At 38.2% G+C, this 23,760-nt stretch overlaps 1 protein-coding gene across 1 annotated transcript; it reads left to right on the top strand.

Annotated features, from left to right (window-relative positions):
* Positions 1-11,761: 11,761 nt before the first annotated feature.
* Positions 11,762-22,453, top strand: LOC132545726 (transcription factor SOX-9-like). Its single transcript, XM_060209415.1, has 3 exons — positions 11,762-12,264; positions 19,707-20,050; positions 20,618-22,453. Exons 1-3 carry the CDS (start codon positions 11,879-11,881, stop codon positions 21,298-21,300), a joined length of 1,413 nt encoding a protein of 470 aa, XP_060065398.1. The 5' UTR covers positions 11,762-11,878; the 3' UTR covers positions 21,301-22,453.
* The last annotated feature ends 1,307 nt before the right edge of the window (positions 22,454-23,760 follow it).

Genomic DNA, 23,760 nt, shown 5'->3' on the forward strand with positions numbered 1-23,760 from the left:
TGTGATTAAACCGTGTTAAAAGATACCCTCCCGAAATAAGTTTCACAAATCCAATACATGGGACCAATTGGTTCCGTTTCGGTATAGAATCACGACACGCGGAGAACAGCCTTTGATAGATAACATCCATTGGCTAACTGCTGGTTATGTATACCTAAATAGAATTAAATTATAAGTATTGAGCTGCACACGTTTACCTTTTACAAGACATGGAAAATTAAGTTGAATTTTGTGTAACAGGTACAAATTTGTACAGTAGCTTGAACTATATTCTATAATGATTATCACACTTCGGTCCAGATATGTAAAATGGTGCTGAGTATTAATCCATCATATAACTAAACAACAAGTTATAATCACTTTAAACTTCTTTACCAAGTTCTCATCGTGTGTGAATGATATACAAATACTGATTTTGTGTAAATTATATACAAATACTGATTATGTGTAAATTATATACAAAATACTGATTATGTGTGAAAGACAAAATACTGATTATGTGTGAAAGACAAAATACTGATTATGTGTGAATAAATGAACAAAATAGTGATTATGTGTGAATTATATACAAAATACTGATTTTGTGTGAATGTTATACAAAATACTGATTTTGTGTGAATGTTATACAAAATAGTGATTATGTGTGAATGTTATACAAAATAGTGATTATGTGTAAATTATATACAAAATACTGATTTTGTGTGAATAAATGAACAAAATATTGATTGAGTTTAGATAATTGAACAGTATACCGATTGTGTGTTTAAAGAAATCTACAAAATAGTGATTGAGTGTAAATAAATATACAAGATACAGATTGAATGTAAACGAACCTACAAAATACTGCTTGCTTAAAAATAGGTATACAAAGTATTGTTGAGTACAAATAAACCGAATACTTTTATGTTATATCGTATAACCGCCTTCATTAACACCGTGTTAAACCGTGGTCGCGTGGATTTGTGAAAACTGGAAGCTGATGGATAGAAAGGTGTCTTGTGGAGAATTATGTAGGGCTATTCCTTTTTCTTCATAAACAACATGCTAATTACTTCTAACTAAGTCAAACGTTTTCCTATTGCGATGTGATCTAGAGGGAAAGTCCACAAAGACTTGTAGGCAATTATATTTAGTGTGGACGTGTAAAGCCCTTTGAACAATTCATAAGTGGCGAAAAGAAACGGTATGCTGAGCGTGGGTCAGCTGTGAGTCGGGACCGACACAGCACACCACAACCTGTTCGTCACCAGATCATGGAGGACTCCCGCGGGGTGGCGCTGGTGCAGGTCGCTTTGCAGGTTGATGTTCGTAAGTGGGTACGCGGTAGGAAACAAGTCCCGTCTTCCGTCCGACTTCCGTGTAGACCTTGAGGACTACATAACTGCGTGCTGAACAAGACATGAGACATATAAACTTCTCCCACACGGCCATGACGTCAGTCTTTGATGTCACCATAGCCGGAAACGTCCAAACGGCTGTGTCCGAATATGTTCGAAATGCAATATATTTAACACACAGGAATTCAATAGTAAGTGACTGGCGAGCGTGCGAGGTATTTGCTGTGTAAATAGTTTGACTGTATGTTAACCCTATATTTAGTTTATTTCTACAATGGACAGTTCATTTTGATAGACCTAAATAAGCACAAAGATATAAATAAACTGTAAACAAAAAACCACACGGGGCACTTTAAGTCCAAACTACGTTATATATATCTTGTGTATATGTTGAATACAAAACCATATTAGAACATATATATATTCAGTCTGCTGATGGTCAAGTTTGCACACAACAGACCCGAAGGACAGAGAGATCAGAATACCTTTACAATAAATGACCCCTGACCCCAGTTGCTAAAAGCTTAGTTAGAGTTTATCAGCGGTTATTAAAACAATCGTTACCACAGAAAATACAAGGGCGTTAAAGACGAAATTAAAATTAAGTGTACATCAATCTGACCTCAACAAATCTACATCAATCTGACCTCAACAAATCTACATCAATCTGACCTCAACAAATCTACATCAATCTGACCTCAACAAATCTATCTGACCTCAACAAATCTACATCAATCTGACCTCAACAAATCTACACCAATCTGACCTCAACAAATCTACATCAATCTGACCTCAACAAATCTACATCTATCTGACCTCAACAAATCTACGTCAATCTGACCTCAACAAATCTACATCAATCTGACCTCAACAAATCTACATCAATCTGACCTCAACAAATCTACATCAATCTGACCTCAACAAATCTACATCAATCTGACCTCAACAAATCTACGTCAATCTGACCTCAACAAATCTACATCTATCTGACCTCAACAAATCTACATCTATCTGACCTCAACAAATCTACATCAATCTGACCTCAACAAATCTACATCAATCTGACCTCAACAAATCTACATCAATCTGACCTCAACAAATCTACATCAATCTGACCTCAACAAATCTACGTCAATCTGACCTCAACAAATCTACATCTATCTGACCTCAACAAATCTACATCTATCTGACCTCAACAAATCTACACCAATCTGCCCTCAACAAATCTACATCAATCTGACCTCAACAAATCTACACCAATCTGACCTCAACAAATCTACATCAATCTGACCTCAACAAATCTACATCAATCTGACCTCAACAAATCTACATCTATCTGACCTCAACAAATCTACATCTATCTGACCTCAACAAATCTATCTGACCTCAACAAATCTACATCAATCTGACCTCAACAAATCTACATCAATCTGACCTCAACAAATCTACATCAATCTGACCTCAACAAATCTACATCAATCTGACCTCAACAAATCTACATCAATCTGACCTCAACAAATCTACATCAATCTGACCTCAACAAATCTACGTCAATCTGACCTCAACAAATCTACATCAATCTGACCTCAACAAATCTACACCAATCTGACCTCAACAAATCTACATCTATCTGACCTCAACAAATCTACGTCAATCTGACCTCAACAAATCTACATCTATCTGACCTCAACAAATCTACACCAATCTGCCCTCAACAAATCTACATCAATCTGACCTCAACAAATCTACACCAATCTGACCTCAACAAATCTACATCAATCTGACCTCAACAAATCTACATCAATCTGACCTCAACAAATCTACATCTATCTGACCTCAACAAATCTACATCTATCTGACCTCAACAAATCTATCTGACCTCAACAAATCTACATCAATCTGACCTCAACAAATCTACATCAATCTGACCTCAACAAATCTACATCTATCTGACCTCAACAAATCTACATCTATCTGACCTCAACAAATCTATCTGACCTCAACAAATCTACATCAATCTGACCTCAACAAATCTACATCAATCTGACCTCAACAAATCTACATCAATCTGACCTCAACAAATCTACGTCAATCTGACCTCAACAAATCTACATCAATCTGACCTCAACAAATCTACACCAATCTGACCTCAACAAATCTACATCTATCTGACCTCAACAAATCTACGTCAATCTGACCTCAACAAATCTACATCTATCTGACCTCAACAAATCTACATCTATCTGACCTCAACAAATCTATCTGACCTCAACAAATCTATCTGACCTCAACAAATCTACGTCAATCTGACCTCAACAAATCTATCTGACCTCAACAAATCTACATCAATCTGACCTCAACAAATCTATCTGACCTCAACAAATCTACACCAATCTGACCTCAACAAATCTACATCTATCTGACCTCAACAAATCTACGTCAATCTGACCTCAACAAATCTACATCAATCTGACCTCAACAAATCTACATCTATCTGACCTCAACAAATCTACATCAATCTGACCTCAACAAATCTACACCAATCTGACCTCAACAAATCTACATCAATCTGACCTCAACAAATCTACATCAATCTGACCTCAACAAATCTACATCAATCTGACCTCAACAAATCTACACCAATCTGACCTCAACAAATCTATCTGACCTCAACAAATCTACACCAATCTGACCTCAACAAATCTACATCTATCTGACCTCAACAAATCTACATCTATCTGACCTCAACAAATCTACATCTATCTGACCTCAACAAATCTATCTGACCTCAACAAATCTATCTGACCTCAACAAATCTACACCAATCTGACCTCAACAAATCTACATCAATCTGACCTCAACAAATCTACATCTATCTGACCTCAACAAATCTACATCTATCTGACCTCAACAAATCTACATCTATCTGACCTCAACAAATCTATCTGACCTCAACAAATCTATCTGACCTCAACAAATCTACACCAATCTGACCTCAACAAATCTACATCAATCTGACCTCAACAAATCTACATCTATCTGACCTCAACAAATCTACATCTATCTGACCTCAACAAATCTATCTGACCTCAACAAATCTATCTGACCTCAACAAATCTACACCAATCTGACCTCAACAAATCTACATCAATCTGACCTCAACAAATCTACATCTATCTGACCTCAACAAATCTATCTGACCTCAACAAATCTATCTGACCTCAACAAATCTACACCAATCTGACCTCAACAAATCTACATCAATCTGACCTCAACAAATCTACGTCAATCTGACCTCAACAAATCTACATCAATCTGACCTCAACAAATATACATCTATCTGACCTCAACAAATCTACACCAATCTGACCTCAACAAATCTACACCAATCTGACCTCAACAAATCTACATCTATCTGACCTCAACAAATCTACACCAATCTGACCTCAACAAATCTACACCAATCTGACCTCAACAAATCTACGTCAATCTGACCTCAACAAATCTACGTCAATCTGACCTCAACAAATCTACATCAATCTGACCTCAACAAATCTACATCAATCTGACCTCAACAAATCTACATCTATCTGACCTCAACAAATCTACACCAATCTGACCTCAACAAATCTACATCAATCTGACCTCAACAAATCTACATCAATCTGACCTCAACAAATCTACATCAATCTGACCTCAACAAATCTACATCAATCTGACCTCAACAAATCTATCTGACCTCAACAAATCTACATCAATCTGACCTCAACAAATCTACATCAATCTGACCTCAACAAATCTACATCAATCTGACCTCAACAAATCTATCTGACCTCAACAAATCTACATCAATCTGACCTCAACAAATCTACATCAATCTGACCTCAACAAATCTACATCAATCTGACCTCAACAAATCTACGTCAATCTGACCTCAACAAATCTACACCAATCTGACCTCAACAAATCTACATCAATCTGACCTCAACAAATCTACATCAATCTGACCTCAACAAATCTACATCTATCTGACCTCAACAAATCTATCTGACCTCAACAAATCTACACCAATCTGACCTCAACAAATCTACATCAATCTGACCTCAACAAATCTACATCAATCTGACCTCAACAAATCTACACCAATCTGACCTCAACAAATCTACGTCAATCTGACCTCAACAAATCTACATCAATCTGACCTCAACAAATCTATCTGACCTCAACAAATCTACATCAATCTGACCTCAACAAATCTATCTGACCTCAACAAATCTACATCAATCTGACCTCAACAAATCTACACCAATCTGACCTCAACAAATCTACATCAATCTGACCTCAACAAATCTACATCAATCTGACCTCAACAAATCTACATCTATCTGACCTCAACAAATCTATCTGACCTCAACAAATCTACACCAATCTGACCTCAACAAATCTACATCAATCTGACCTCAACAAATCTACACCAATCTGACCTCAACAAATCTACATCAATCTGACCTCAACAAATCTACATCAATCTGACCTCAACAAATCTACATCTATCTGACCTCAACAAATCTATCTGACCTCAACAAATCTACACCAATCTGACCTCAACAAATCTACATCAATCTGACCTCAACAAATCTACATCAATCTGACCTCAACAAATCTACATCAATCTGACCTCAACAAATCTACATCAATCTGACCTCAACAAATCTACACCAATCTGACCTCAACAAATCTACACCAATCTGACCTCAACAAATCTACGTCAATCTGACCTCAACAAATCTACATCAATCTGACCTCAACAAATCTACGTCAATCTGACCTCAACAAATCTATCTGACCTCAACAAATCTACACCAATCTGACCTCAACAAATCTACGTCAATCTGACCTCAACAAATCTATCTGACCTCAACAAATCTACATCAATCTGACCTCAACAAATCTACACCAATCTGACCTCAACAAATCTACATCAATCTGACCTCAACAAATCTACACCAATCTGACCTCAACAAATCTACATCAATCTGACCTCAACAAATCTACAGCTGTGAAATGATGAGGAATGATCCCAATTTTGTCTGACTCATATTTGATTTTTTTTCACTGACCACTGTTTATCTCTAACCGGTCCGTCGTTTCAAATTAATTAATTTATAAAGAAATCTGAATCGCATGGTTGTTCGCTAAGTCGCGTACTTTGTCTGACCTTGTCTGCCACTACGTACTATGTACATGACATAAAATATATTGTTAAAATTTTCAAATATCTGTATAAATCATTGTCATATAACATTACTTTATTGGTGTTATACACAATTATTGCGTGTGGTATAGTTGGTATGTTTAAAATCAAATTAACTATCTCGTTTGTTTTTGCCTGTTTGAGGGTCCGTGTGTTGTGCGGTGTTTGGCGTACACTGTAATTACACTGTAATCGCAAGGAGATAAAACTGCCCAAATGACTTTAAGCTACATGTTCGTTACCCTTCACGACCTTGACCTTTAACTTATGTGTAGGTTTTTTTTTTCTTTTTTAGCGTTGGATGATTGGATAAAACATTAGTATATGAGTTGAAAAATTATATGCAAGCTACAAGTTGTTTGCACGAATGTCACTGAAGATATGACGTTGAGTTCGTCAGCATATGATCATAACGACATGTCATACTGATGGTCTGACTACTGAAGTAAAATGGTGGCCCAGTATTTCTATAACCAGGGACTTAAACATAGATAGATTTTGCTTCACTAATCCCAAAATTACTGTCACGCTGATATGAGTTATTGGACACGGTCGACAGTACCACGTAAACCATTTGTAGTAAGAGGGCATAACGTGATTGCGAGGAGGCTGTTGTCGATGGTCGGTGTTTTTGTCAGTGTCTTGCGCATACATTAGCGGGACAGTGACCCCATTAACGCCAGCAGTGTTGAATGTCCTTCCTACATCAAAGACTCGTCATGCAACAACACCGTGACGACAGAGTTATCTCCCCAATTGTCACATTTAAGACGTTTCGCGATTTCCGACTTAGTTTGGTTTTTCGGTAGAATTTACTGGATACTTGCTATATTGTCCTCAGTATATCCTGAGTGTATCTTTTAGGTACACATGCATGATCGATACCACTATGTCAGTACCAATAGTGTTTACCGTCTGATACACTTGACATGTGTAATATGTGGTCAAACAAGTTTAATCTATTGAATAATATGGGACTTGAAAACTTATAGATAGATTAAATATTACTTAGTACACACCAATAAGATACCATTTGTAGACATGCTTGACGTAAATTACTGTATTTGGATTTTACATGTAATGCTGTTTTTATGTCAATCAAAAAAATTGTTGTAATATTCGTAGAAATAATTTTTCTCTTTGAGTGTGCTAATCTACTTCATATCACATGTATATCTGTTCCCTGTATTTTTAAAAATTTAGTTTTACGATTCCAAGTTTAGTTATATCAAAGTTAAAATAGTTGTGACTAAATTTTCTAAAGGTTGTAAAGGCGCATACTCTGCTGGCAGCAACACGTGACTATACTTACCATAGTATATTATCACTAATATATACAGTAAAATTAAATATGATCTCGATTAGTTTGTTACATCTTGTTGATGACTCAAACAAAGCGTATGGTGTTAGGACTGAATCCTTGTTCTCGGTATTAATTGATATATTTCTACTAACATCAGGTCTGCGATGACATTGTCACGAGAGGAAGTTTTGTTACAACCACTGAGGAAATTATTTACTCGTAGATAACAACGGTAAAATTGTTTAGTGACGGAATGGAGAGTTGATTGCCAGAACCTGATTTAATTATGGATAGAGGGATGTATTTCAAGAAGTCCATAGGGACGCGTAATAATAATAGGACGTCCCTGTATAGTAATAGTATAATAAAACTTTATACTTTAAATGATGTTCCCATTTGTTAAAAAAATCCACATTTCACATGTATTTAGACATGAAAAGAAAGTTTTAATTCTATACGGTTTATCTTAAATATCTAGAATTGGACCGAAACAACACCAAATAATGCTGTAGTGTGTGATTCTGTGCACGGGCCATGTCGAGACGTATTGTATAACGAGTGGGTAATCCATCAGTGGTTTCCATGTTTATAAACCTGTACGAACGCGCCCTACTCCCCTTGTTTAACGGGAAATGTCTCCCGGGTACCCGCCGGTGTCGGATGTCCGACCCGGTCTCGCCGTCCAGCGGCATCGGGTGGCCAACAGACCTGGTACCCGCAACTCGAGACAATACTTTTAAATGATTAAAATAAAAACAAATTAAATCCACGACAGAATATACTGATCTCTCGCAGCAGAATTAAAATATTGATACACTTGGCAGCAGGTTGTGACAGAAAGAGCCACGAAAGTTTGATTTTGGACTAGTGTTTTCCAAATGGTTTGCCGATACTTTAGTAGACAGAATCCTACCACCGGCAACATTAGGGACAAGATGCTCGTGGGATTGTACCCGAATATCACGAGAGCAAATTATTCATATAGAAAAAAAATGAAATAGAAATGTTTATATTTATATCATGTTATCTGGCCGCTTGACCCAGATATCAAACAATGTAGATCACTTGTATAGGTGTATACTACACTCCGTATAGCTCTACCTGTACAGGAATTTATGAATGAACATGGGCGTGGCTTGTCCCATAGGTATCTGTCAATCATCACTTGTACACATGTACTACCTGTGTTATGAAGTGTCCCGTGTCACTGATTGGCCGTCATACCGCCCTCTAAACCTACAGTGGCATTAGCATTAACTAAAAAGCACAAAAAATAATGCAATAGCAGAACATCTACTTTGCAATCTACTATTCAAAGCAAAGAAAGAAATTAACTCTTTCCTTACATATCTATGTAATAACATCAGAATAACCAAATAAATTTTCATCTTAATAAAGTGGTAAATACATTCAAAATGTTAATCATACGTCTGCATTTGAAAGGAATTCAGGTAAAAACGGTCTTCGAAGTTTACTAATGGAATATACTTTAAGACGTCTTCTTTCAATAGCAGCTATGTTAATAATATTTATAACAAATGAGAAATTTAGATTTATTGTTCCGTTGACTAGTCAACTCTTGTTTTTTTCCTGACTGTGTTGACAAGATCATCGTTATAAAACATTAACTAGGACGTTTAGAAATGTATAACATTTTAGAGACGGGTATCAATAGAGTTTTGATATCAGATCAGCATCTCATCGAACCTAATATCACTTTTTCTCGAGGCAAGTAGTTATATCATTTTCATTTTGTAATCACTGACGGACAGATACCGCACAATAAACACCAGATATAACATTACATACTGGATACAAACTAAACACAGATATAACATACACAGTGATTACAAACTAAACACCATATACAGCATTACACAGTGGAAACAAACTAAACACATATATAGCATTACACAGTGGATACAAACTAAACACCAGATATAACATTACATACTGGATACAAACTAAACACCACATATAACATTACACAGTGGATACAAACTTAACACCAAATACAACATTAAACAGTGGATACAAACTAAACACCAGATACAACATTACACAGTGGATACAAACTAAACACCAGATACAACATTACACAGTGGATACAAACTAAACTACAGATACAACATTACACACGGGATACAAACTAAACACCAGATACAACATTACACAGTGGATACAAACTAAACACCAGATATAACATTACATACTGGATACAAACTAAACACCACATATAACATTACACAGTGGATACAAACTAAACACCAGATACAACATTACATACTGGATACAAACTAAACACCAGATACAACATTACACAATGGATACAAACTAAACACCAGATACAACATTACACACGGGATACAAACTAAACACCAGATACAACATTACACAGTGGATACAAACTAAACACCAGATACAACATTACACAGTGGATACAAACTAAACACCAGATACAACATTACACAGTGGATACAAACTAAACACCAGATACAACATTACACAGTGGATACAAACTAAACACCAGATACAACATTACACAGTGGATACAAACTAAACACCAGATACAACATTACACAGTGGATACAAACTAAACACCAGATACAACATTACACAGTGGATACAAACTAAACACCAGATACAACATTACACAGTGGATACAAACTAAACACCAGATACAACATTACACAGTGGATACAAACTAAACACCAGATACAACATTACACAGTGGATACAAACTAAACACCAGATACAACATTACACACGGGATACAAACTAAACACCAGATACAACTAAAGATACAAAATAAACACCATTAAGAAATATAAACAGATACAGCAGTATTACCAACATAGGAACTGGTGCAAGCGTAACTGTAAATCAATTAAGAGTTAAGAATGAAATGTCAAAAATCCTGACTTTACACTAAAAACTTGGGCGTATTCATAAGCATGTTTTACTACTATTAAAGACCCCAGGATCTATTACCGTGCAGAGAGACTTGGTGACTTGTATGTTATTATTTCTGTAAATGTTACATATACAGTTCTAAGACTTTGATATGTTCAAGAGATTTATATATTTGAAATATGTTATGAAAGTAAGTTACTTGACAGATGATGAGTTAAACCTCTTTGTCCCTTTCTCCATCGTCATTCTACTGTCAATATTAGTTTCTCATCCTCAAAGATTTGACGGAAAACCTGTCCCAGTCTTTTTGGTAAGTAACAAAGTAACGGAACGCCTTTCCAAATCTCCTGCTACCATTCCGTATCATAGGAGTAAGTGTGGATAAGGATGCACGCTATTCTGTTTTAAATAAAACACATGAGAAAACTCTCAAGTCGGAAGGATAAGGATATACTGATAGACCGCGGGGACAAGTGCCTAACACATACTTTTATATAACACCAGGAAGGCATAGGAGAGAACATTTTCATAAAAAGTAAATACAAAAATGAATCACAACATCGTGAATACGTTTAGAATTATGATTTGAAAACGAAGTTTGACTTCCTTGGTGTGTTGAAATCATCATGTTTATACAAGTCTGCTTCACAAACAGGAATTATTCAAAACAAAACTCGTACAAAATGCTACAGCTGCCAATGAAAATTGCGATGTGTCCTTTTGTTTTCAAATAAAAAACAGCATTAGGTGAGCTACGTTAATTGTGATGTCAGAATTAGCAAGTGTGTTTTATGGTGCGCTATCGCGGCCGTTGATTGGCCGGCAGGTTGCTCTGTGCGTCACGTCTCGAGCGGAGGGGGCGTGGTCTGTCACTTGAGCTGGCATGTCAAGTCCCTGACGGTGAGTTTATATTGTACGTAAAACCTTCAAACAATTATTGTGTTTGTGAGATGACAAGGATCAGGACAATATTATAACAGGCTACATAAATATAGAGTGTGACACTGATAGTGCTAGATTACGTGGTGAGACAGAGTGCATAGGATTAACACGGATTAATTACTTAACACAATGAGTGACTCTGATGAGAGCCGAGGATCTCCTTTGGAGCAGCCTTCCACGGAACAGCTTCTGGACGCTGTCCGGGGGGCCGGGGCTGGTCTCCTTCACCAGGACGACAAAACTCTAACCCCAGCAGAACTTGGTGCACAGGGACTGAACGTAGATAAATTCCCAAAACAGATCCAGGATGCAGTGTCCCAAGTCCTGAAGGGCTACGACTGGTCCCTAGTGCCCATGCCCCAAAGGGGCCCAAACGGCGAGAAGAGGAAACCTCATATCAAGAGACCGATGAACGCCTTTATGGTTTGGGCCCAGGCTGCACGTAGGAAGCTGGCCGATCAGTACCCGCATCTACACAATGCCGAGCTCAGCAAGACTCTAGGCAAACTCTGGAGGTAGGTTTCTTACCTGTAAATTTAACTTATAAGTATTCATCTCTCAATTGAGAAGTCCGCTGGTTACGTAAAATGTCCGCTTAAAAAAGTCCTAAATTTCTACCGAATTACATTTAGTTTTCAATATTTCTATAATACTTTTGTAAATGAATAATGTTCTGAATCTCGACGAAGTGTTACTGAAGTGACATATAAATTACTCGGGACCAAATCATAGTGAGTTATACCTGTAGACGGCGGTACTTGAGAGGAACGGGGACCGGCCACTTAGCTTCTGGATAAAGTATCTCATCCCTGACGATAAGGCCCTGGAATATATTACGAAGTTATATCGAGATACACAAACTCGAATAAAAATAAGTAGATTTATGTAAATTATAGACATAAAACACTCGAATGCCGGACAACATTTTATGTTCCTATAATATCCATTTCTTTGATATTGTAAAATGTTTACACTAGGTATAGATTGACAAAGTATAAAACTTCAGGAGTTAGAAAAAATGATACCACAAATAAATGAGAACAATTGTTGTGATAGAAAGGACGAATTAAAATAAATGTAGAACTGTCACATGATAGGCCGATCTTCACCCGACACGTCCCCACCCACCCGACCGTTAGTTTTGTAAAATGTCGCTATGTCAAAAAAAGGACTGATATTGTTTGTTACTTATGTTTTAACAAACTTTTTATCGGGGAATATTAATTTAATTTGTTAGGAAACCGTGAAAATATCTTCAAAAATTAACGACGTGTTTATTTATCATAATCTTAATTAAAACGTGACAGATGTGTTTTAGGTAGACACTTGTTATAGGTATCCGAGCGGTATATCTGAGTGTTGCTACCCGCCGAATAACTAGCCGCGCGTGACAATACCATCGTTAAACATCTCCAACTACATTAAATTTCCCATGACTTTGTTACCTATTCTTTTCTGTATCTTGTCGTCATGCGTGATTCAAGAATATTTTATAAATATTGCACAGCATCAATTTTTGAACGATGCTAATAACGATGTGTAGATAAACTGGCTAGGTTACAGTATTATATAGTACAAGGATACCACTTGTTTAACAACCCTTGTCCACAGATATAAATTTATGTGATTTCTTAACAGTTCACGTGCTACTACACTCAAGTGCTCTCACAGTTTAGTAACTCAATTCTTTGTATTTCATCAAGTTAAAATGTTTGATATTATTTGTTTTGTTTGAATTACAGTATGGTATTCTTTTCATTGATTAAATGTAAAATATTGGCTGTCGATCAGGTTTTTATTTTCCAAAAACATGTGTAGAGATTACATCTGTTTTGGAGGCAGTACCTAACATACAATTACATACAATTTGTTACGGTAAGGACGTAAAGCAAGTTGTTATAGCTTAAATACAATCCATTTGTCTTTTGTTTTCATGAAAATTGACTTAAACTTAAAATACAAATGCTGTGGAAGACAGAGAAAATCTAAATATAATTGAACAGCAACGGTTACTGATATAAAAAATATTACTTTTAACATTTGTAACTCTAGAATTTGTCGTACATTTTAATAAACTTTTTAAATCTATAGTTCACCTTTACAGAGAGAGAGAAGAAAGCTATTTCTTCACTCTAAGTCAGTTAACTGAACCAAAAACAGAGCTAATGATTACTGATTTAAGTTATTATACAAGGTTGTGCAATATGAACACAACTTTTATTTCACATTATATTAAATCTTACCCTGAAAAAAACGCTTACAAATGACAGATGTACAAACTACTTAATAATTTACTGTTTTTAAATATCAGCGTTGTGATAATCAGGACTATCGATAACGGTATTTTCTCGTGCGTACGGGGCTATCTGGCAGTGTCAACATAGCTGTAGATGTTGTGGTAATGTTAACATATTTCCCATAGGACGACTGCGTAACTTGCTCCCGAGGTCGGGACGACGACCTGAGAACCGGGACGGGGGGAATAGACGGGGAGGGGGACACATTCCTCGTTCTGTGGATTACTGGTGTTGTAATCTCGTAAATCCCAGCCCGGTTGATACTGGGGAACGATAGTCTGATGCAGAGGGAGGAGGGACGTGGGGAAAGAAAAGAATGACGGGATGATATGCTAGGACCACGTTCCATTTTCTTTTTTTTTCTCTTGCGTGTAAAATTCAACAGGTGTCGGCTGCATGCGTGAAATAGATCGAGTCTGACAACGGCATCGGCACGGTCACATAGGGTAGACGTTGTCTAGAAATCCCATTAATTAAACTCTACGAAATATATTTTGAATGAAAACTATTAATTATATCTATAAAAAACTGTGTTTGTTTTTCGTTCTAGAATATTTTCATGAATTTACATTAAAAACTGATCTGAAGTTGGCGTATCCGGCTGTAATTTTCTCCGATTGTCGTTTTTTATAATCGTCTCGACATTTCATGTAATATCTTCCCAGCTTACACGATAGGTGTGTTTAAAGTGCGCGTCTTCCTTTAACTTAGCAAGTTTTAGTTTAAAATTTTGCAAACAGTTTGTAACAACATAATTTTTACACTAAACGGCGTTTTGCACAGGAAAGGTTTATCACCCATATCAAAATGTTGTTATAATTCATAGACGTATATAAACATCATTTACAAAGTATAACAATGTTCGGTTCACAGATAACACTGGGGCTAATACTAAGGTGTTATTGTGAAATATAACATTGTTATAATTCAATGATAATGCTGAGACGGTGTAGTATAACATTGTAATAATTAACAGCTTTATTACTTGGTATAATTCACAGCATGGACACTGAGATTTTATTTTGTAGTATAACATAAATTATATTTCATAGAATGAACAATGAATTATTTTGTGTAGTATAACATTTTATTAATTCACAGCATTGATAGTAAGTAAAATTCGAAGCAGAGATGTAATGGCTATATATATTTCTGAGGGGTAAGGGGTGAATTTAGGCGGGGGTAATACAACAAAAAAATTATTAAAAAACTATGTAATATTACAGTATCATTTGATATTTATCTTTACCACCTAATGAATTAATATACCAAAGTGATAATTTGAAATTAGACTGGTATATTTCAATGATAAAGTTTAAATTGTTTCGGATTAATTATAAAGTGAATGAGCTGGCGAGGACACATGTGGTTGATGTACTTGAGAAGCCGGTGTAGCGAGGTCCCAGTACATAACATTGGGTGATGTCGGAGTTGAGTTTCCGATGTTGTTAATTCGCTCGAGAGGAGGCGATAAGCTCCAAGTTAGGGGAAATTCCTGTTAACAATTTCATATCCTTGTTAAAAGTGTGTCCGCATAGTCCAATAGCCATTTCCTGAGCGATAAAGTCCCGAACAAAGCACACACCAGCTTCTGACTCGATCAAATCGTACCTTTTGTACATTACATTAAGACAAAATTCAGTTGTGTGTCTATCATAGTCTGATACTTTCGTGTTACATATCGGTGAAAAAAGTCATGTTATTGAAAATGTTTAAGTGTTTACTTACTTTTTAGGTTTTTTCTGTGAAAAGTGTTAAAATCTTTTCACGGTCGATAAAGTGTGTAAACTGCGTGTAAGCCTCTACGGTGATTAAAGTGATTAGGGGGCCTATCTGTAGGATCAGTGTCCCGGGCTGGTGACTGCACGCGGGGTGAATGAGGACAACTCTACCCCGCCGGGCCCGGGTACAGCACCCACAAATTAGATCGGGTGTTATCGGGGGTTCTGTAAAGACCGACAGGGTTAACGGTGATGGACCGCAGATTAGCGCAATCAGACTTGGACCATCTTTTAATTAAAGATTATAGGCTGTTGACAAGTAGTCCTCAAATGTGCATTCAGGACACGGGGCACCTAGTGCCAGGGATACACTGCTCACCGCTACATATTAGGACACGCCAATAGGCAATGGTGTCCCGTTACGACACCCGTCCTTACCATAAAAAGAAAAAAATAAAATGAAATCGGGGAAAAAAAGGTGTGCTTAACAATTGATGAAATGGTTTCTATTTATCAAGGGAATGAAGTCAAAGATTTTAACACAATTATCAAATTATTTTTTCTCTTAAAGTGACAAACTTTCAATTATATTTGAGACTAATTGGTGAGGAGGCGTGTTTCGGTCAGAACGTCAAATAAGGTTTCTATGCGAGGGGGCTAGCCCCCATTCAGTAAAGTGCCCTTACACCTATCGTGGTGGGACTCATTAGTAAAGGGTCGACACATACACATGGACGAGGTAAGGCTAATTACCACTAACGGCACCAAGTCCTTTCTTTCTATAACTGACAAATCATAACGGAAAATGGCCACTAATATTACTTGGTATTGTCATTGAATTATTTCTGCTGAATCGTTTTTTTTTTCTTTTTCTGAAGAGTAGATATTTTTCATTCACAAAATGAGCTCGTCACAAACCTGTGACAGGAGTCCTCTAGGGTTGTCTGAGCGCCTCGGGACTGCTATTAGTACGAACTTTCGTGTGATTCACTCTGGTTTATATACGTCACACCAAACGTCACTCAGTCCCAAATATATCCTTCCTTGTAACTGTTCGACAAAGTCACTCTGACATGTCACCGTTTGCATTGTTTATACTCATACTCAACACAGAAAAATATCTTCTAAGCTTTTCATGTGATCGTAAAGAACGAAATGATTTTTTTATCAAGAGAAAATAACATTAAATTGGTGAGAGAAATGAGATAAGAATTCGGAGAAGGGAATCAAGCTATGTGCTGAGAATTTTATTGCATACCGAGGACGGAAATGTAAACACAGTTACAGTTTTTGTTTTACGGGGATTTATCTCTCTATTCCATACCTAATACTCGTGTCACGGGTAAAATAGGGGTCTTGGGGTACAGTAGGGATCTGAGGTACGATAGGGGATTCGGATTACAATAGCATTGCTTCGGTAATTTGTACTACATTAAACTAGACTGACCAATGACCAGATACGTTAGGCTAGATTGTAATAGGGTCCAGATACGACAGACTACAGTATACTAGGGACCAGATACGACAGACTACAGTATACCAGGGACCAGATACGACAGACTACAGTATATTAGGAACCAGATACGACAGACTACAGTATACTAGGGACCAGATACGACAGACCACAGTATACTAGGGACCAGATACGTCAGACTACAGTATACTGTGGACCAGATACGTCAGACCACAGTATACTAGGGACCAGATACGTCAGATCACAGTATACTAGGGACCAGATACGTCAAACTACAGTATACTAGGGACCAGATACGTCAGACTACAGTATACTAGAGACCAGATACGTTAGAGTAGTGTGTACAAGGGACCGTAGAAGTGACTTTGGGCCCTTTAAGGGCCGGCGCCGGAGGGGGCTCCATATAATACTCGCCCGTAACACCTGTGGTCATATCATCCGTCACATTATCGACAAAGTAATTGTCTAAGATTGATGACTGGAGGTCGAAAACATATATTTCTCACTCGTTTTCATGCTCGTGTGAAAATGACCATACATGAACTTGGTCAGTTCCGAAAACTGTTCTGCTTTGGTTCTTCACTTACAGCGAGATAGTGTGACCTCACCATTGTAACGTACCTACATATCTGGTAAGGTTGACAGGTACACCACAAACAATATGTAGCGATCTCATTAACCCTTACAGCCATTCATCATATTTGCTTTTTGCCGTTTAAAGATTTTCGAACTGTTGCAAGTGTTGTGTATAAACTAGTTTCAGTGTTAATTAATCCGAGGTAAGAATTGATGTGTACACATCGTATTCCTCTCTCACAAACCACACGCACTATATAAAACACACGGAGGCGTCCTGCGTTCTCCTCTTATTGTTATCGGCACGGTCATTCACAGTACAGTCATAGTGGGGGAAAAGAATCTGTGTTCTTGTAAAGTGGAGTTTTGTGTCATGCAATGAGACAAATGGCAGGGTAGATTACCGGAAATTAGGCACTGAGTGCAGTGATGTTGTGTTTGCTATTTTTTTCTCTCCCCTTTATGTAGGCCTGTAGGACAGGGACGTACCTCTGTTAAATCCGTTCCTGAAAGAAGATATATTAACTGGGTGCCCAATTCGCCCCTCCCCATGATCGCTGATGGAAGTTTTGTAGATGAGAGATGTAAACTACATTATCTCTCTACTTTCCTCTGACAGACGACATTAGTTTCTGTGCCGCTAAGTAAAGTAAAGGTAATGACGTCATCATTTGACACCTGTCAGCGTGGCGGAGGTACTACGGATCGCGGACAACTAACCAACAAATCATTACATAAGCCCGACCTGACAAGATATAGAGGTCAATCCATATTTCAGAATCGGAAAGTAATTCATATCACTTGCTATTCCAGTGATCCGCTTAACGCCAACTTATTCACAGAATCTTTCCAGTATGGCGGTAGGGAGTTACTTTATCGTTCTTGGTGTGTTATTTTTAATACGACTACGGGTTTGGTGCTGTTACATACATCGCTAACAGAGTCCACAAACTGCCTTGTAACTCTCTCTGTGTGCTCATGACCGATCTGTTTACAATACATTTACTTTGATTTTCAACCTTTTTTTCTGATGATATTTTAGAACAAGAGTTTTGATCTAAACAGCGGTACTGATGTATTTAAATCTGTGACGCTCGATGATTTAACGATTCGTGATGGAAGGCAATTCATTTCATTATAATTGGTTTGAGGTATTTCATGAACATAAATCCCGTTAAATGACAACTCTTTACCAGCAGGTTCAAACCTGATAACACGCCACTCATACAAATGTAACGTTTCGTAAAAACGTTGCTTTCATGTCTGGGTGAAATCAGGATTTATTTACATGAGAGTTAAATGTTCCAGATCTCTCCAGCGACAATGAACGCAGATAAATTAATATGTCAAAATTACCGAAAACTACCTGTCATTTGGCCCATACAAAGAAAAAGAGCCACAAGAGCCAAACACCTGTCTGCCGCTCGGGCTGCACACCTCCAAATCACCGTTTTAATTGTTCGCAAAACCTATTACCTATAAAACCCGTGCTCACGCTCTGAAGTATTAACCCTAATACAGAGGTATCACTTTGGATTAGTCACCAGCATACACACGATATTACAAATAATACCACTGACCCATTCGCACGAACATCAAATATTTTAAACACGACAGTTTTCCCGTACATATCCAACACTTATGACGAAAATCAAGAATAAATTCGATTGTTTTTTGCTTCAAGTGACGCAATGGCAAAATGACACCATTATTCATCTTCGACATGATTTTGTCATCAATTTTTCGTCATTCCAAATTTTAAGGAAACAAGTTTGATTATGATTCTGGAGAACGATGCATATGGTTTGCTTCCCATATGTTTGCCAAACTAGTTACCTGGTTCTGTGTATTAAATAAAACTTAGTATTCAATTGTTTTGTCTTCCACAGGCTCCTGAATGAGGAGGAAAAACGTCCGTTCGTAGACGAAGCAGAGCGCCTGCGCGTTCAGCATAAGAAGGACTACCCAGATTACAAGTACCAGCCGAGACGCAGAAAGCCCCTGAAGAGTGCCAGTGGTGGGCAGACGGATGGCGGTCAGGTGCCCCCTGGACTCATGTTCAAAGGCCTTAACGAGCATTCGCCATCCGCCATCAGTGACGGAGACTCGGGCAGTGACTGTTCCAATCACAACCCGAATGGACCCCCGACTCCCCCTACAACACCCAATCAGCACGACCTCATTACACTTAAGTGCATGCCGGACCGTCTACGTCACCGCCCACACGTGCCAGGTATGTCACAATCCAGCCACCCATAAATGTTTTGCGAATACACCCCGTTATGATGCCCTCCACAAGTAAACTAATTATATGTGGATTACGTTAAATTCATTCGACTTAAAGAATTTCGTCCCGTTTTTAAGTCCCGCGGAAGCAGTCTTATCTACACAAAGGTGAGCCCGCACCTACCCTAGTCTGTAATCCGCTCTGATACCGGAGATGATATACTTACAATCAAGTGTCCCCTCACCTGACCGTTTGTAGTACTATCTAGAGAATCTGTGGTTGGGTGTTACACAACACAGATCAGATAGCGGGCCACCTCGCCAATATTCCCACTTCCAATTCACCCAAAGATACAAGTTTTTATGAACTTTATTTGTTACTGCTAGCGCGTGACTCCGACGGAGGTCGGATCCGAGCCCATTATTTGGGGCTACTGACAATGACAGCCAGTTGGGGTATATCAAGTTTCCAAACAAATTCTCATTAAAGATTGCTTAATGTGTGTTTAACAAATAACATTCTGATTATTCTACATTTGTAAAGATATATAATACGCTGCCTTTTGTTTGATAGGGCATCCGATAGACTTCCGGAGTGTGGACCTGCATACATATCCCTCAGAGATGGTTCTTCCCATCGACAATTTTGACGACCATGAATTGGATCAATATTTACCAACAACAGCATCCCATATGCCTGGTACTCATGCGCCAGAACAATACACTTCCTGTTATGGAACTGCTTCCGCCTCGACCACCACCTCATCCTCCTGGACGTCGAACTATCGGGTATCCTCGTCTGGAATGTGTCTGCCGTCCTACCCTCTGCCCCAAAACTCTGATGTTTCGTCCCCGTACGACCTGTCCAACCACTCGCCACAGTCGGCCACAAACGCCTCCTCCCAGTCGCCACCCATGCACAGCCCTTCATACCAACCGAATACAACTGGAAGCACAGGGACATGTAAATACATTGGTGAGGACGACCAGACAACCGTCAAACTAGAGCCTTTAGGTGCAAGGTCAGCACCTCGTCAGTCCCAGACATCATCACAGGGACAATTTGACTCTTACAACATTTCCCCTCCCCCACGTTATGATAGTAACCACCACGGGAGCCAGTTCACCTCTCAGCACGGCTTTCTTCCGGCTAGCACCACCGCACAGCCTTACCAATACATGGGTGTGTCCCGCCAAATGTTTAACCCCATCCCCGCCGCCGTCCCCACTGATCAGACTTGGAACCGGTTCACATAACTCGTGACGTCACTCGAACGTGCAGCTAGGTCCTGAAGTCACTTGTTCTACATGTCTGAACTGTTGTGTATGTGACGTGACCCTTGTGATCTCGTACTCAACAAGCTTTACAAACTGGATATCTATTTCTACTGGGGACATGCACAATAACTTTCTACTACCGACCAGAAAGAAATATTACTGGTCCAGGTGTCTGACCATAAAGAAATATTAGTTGTGCTAGTTTAGTCTGTTCGATGTCCAAAGTGAAAGTAGATCAGAGGGACTCTTTTGCCCCATGTATACATTTCACAACAAATATTCTACAAATAGAATTCATTATATGTCTCTATTTATTATCTGTAAGAAGGTCTCAAAGAGAAGTATGTATGTTTGCGAGGGGTATGTATCATCGTCTTAGTGTATGACGTATCCAACCAAAGTCCCGTTCTGATGGAAGCATTTGTAACCGGTGTTGACATGTGACGTCATCATAATTTGTTCTTTTCGTCATCCTTCAATGTAAATTAACATGATTGGTGCTTACACCTATCACGTGCTACAAGATGACGAAGTCTCTATAGCACTGGGTGCTTTCTTCGGAGAATCATTTTTGCATTGTTATTTATAATTACATATACTCATCAACAGTACAATGATGTTAGAGTTTTAGTTTTAGAATTATTTTATTTCATAGATCAACGAACTTTATTGTCTCTGTTCCTCACGTCGTGCCTTTCACCAAAATACATATAATTTCATATTGTAATTTAAGGGAGAATGAGTTTGTGTATGGATTGCATTACGAGGTCGACAACTGAATGGCTAACAGCCCTGAGTTTTTAATCGAGAACTGTTCGCTTTTTTGTACAAGCTTGTGTTCCAACTTTGAAACGACCAAAGCTATCAAAATTATGTCATTTTTTCTTGATACGATTCCAGAGTCTGGGTCTATCTAAGTCGACCAGTAATAAATATTTAGTATTTGAGCTCATTGCCAGGGCGACCCGCAATAGGGTGACGATATGCAATAAGTAAGAACACCTTATGGTTGTTTATTTTAGAATATTGTTAGTACAATTACACTTAATGCATTTTCGGCATTATATTTACAAATGTATGTAAATATCTTGTACATAATGATTTATACATTAAATTCCTTTTGATAAATTGACACATTTGTTGCGTTAGTTTGGGATAAACAAGGGGTCGAGGGCTATCATGATGTCTGTATGATGTAGTTATCTAATCTCTGTGTCCTCTCGAGATCCCAGATATAGAGATGACGTCATGGCACATCAGGTAACCTGTATGTGACGTCATTGGGAAGTGTACACGGGAAACCCCTATCTTAAGTAGGAAAGATTGACTGATGATGAGCAGGCAGAAGACGAGGAAAACGTAAATTAAGGGCCAGAGGAAATGATCTGTAATCTACATTCGCAAATAGCACGCCTCGGTGTTCTGTCATACCGTAGATAGTAAAGCCGATACTAGCTTGATACTTTAAAAAATGAACCCTTATTTCATGTCGAATAGATAGTGTCCTAGAAAAATCACTTGGAAATACATGCATTAAAACAAATCGTTTTTAAAAAAAACTTTCAAATATTTTATTGTTAAGGTAGGGGAATTAGTGTTATAAGAGACCACCCGATATTTCTGGTACAACCTGTAAAGCTGACGTCACTAGCTCGGTATGAGTGGCGTAGGGTGCAAGTCTGCTGCGACACTGTCAAAATGTAAGATGATAACATGTCCTTTTTAGGGCGCAGTCGACCGTGCCCAGGGCCACACAGGATCCCAGCCCAGCGCTCACCCGATATCACTTGGCGAGGGATCTTCTGATCCGACACCTGTAATTAAATTGGCGTTTAACGGTGTGTGTCGCTCCTGTACGAACACTGTTGCCGTGGCCTATTGTGAGGAGATACTGACGGATGAGGTTTACCTCTCCTACTCCTGACCCCGACCCCCCTCCCTTCGGTGCGGTTAGATCGTAAACAGTTGATATCTTATTGACATCAGACAGATTTTCTGTGAGCGATCGGCATCATTATCCTATGTAAGTTCTCGATTTTGTGAAATTACCAATCGGACCCTAAGCCAACAACTTCTGTATTAGGTTCGGCATTTTGAGTTTTGTGCAAATTCTTCCGGGTATGGTGAGTCATACATTGCGGATTATGTTACAAATTGATTCAGAATTATCGACTCTTGAGTTTGAGGTGTCGACTCCTGAGTCTGAGTCTACTGTTTCCTTGGTGACTGTCGGGTATGATTTAAAGGCTATTTCGAAGGTTGGAAAAGTTTCATCTCCCAACTAGATAAGGTTTTGAGTCATTGACAGCTGATAGTCACCTGCCGACTTTATCTATGTCTGGATTTTGTACCCGATATATATCCGTCAACTACAAGAATGAGATGTAAAACAGAAACCATACCACAATGTCACCTCTAAACTAGTAGTACAGAGTACAG

This window comes from Ylistrum balloti, unplaced genomic scaffold (genome assembly GCF_031769215.1).
Source record: "Ylistrum balloti isolate Yb309-2 unplaced genomic scaffold, AGI_CSIRO_Ybal_v1 Utg369852, whole genome shotgun sequence".
NCBI classification, from domain to species: Eukaryota; Metazoa; Mollusca; class Bivalvia; order Pectinida; family Pectinidae; genus Ylistrum; species Ylistrum balloti.

Bases quoted from the DNA above. Each gene is read 5' to 3' on its own strand.
- LOC132545726 (XM_060209415.1), top strand. From the start codon at position 11,879: ATGAGTGACTCTGATGAGAGCCGAGGATCTCCTTTGGAGCAGCCTTCC. The intron at 12,265-19,706 runs GTAGGTTTCTTA...TGTCTTCCACAG, and splicing joins ACTCTAGGCAAACTCTGGAG to GCTCCTGAATGAGGAGGAAA. The intron at 20,051-20,617 runs GTATGTCACAAT...TTTGTTTGATAG, and splicing joins TCACCGCCCACACGTGCCAG to GGCATCCGATAGACTTCCGG.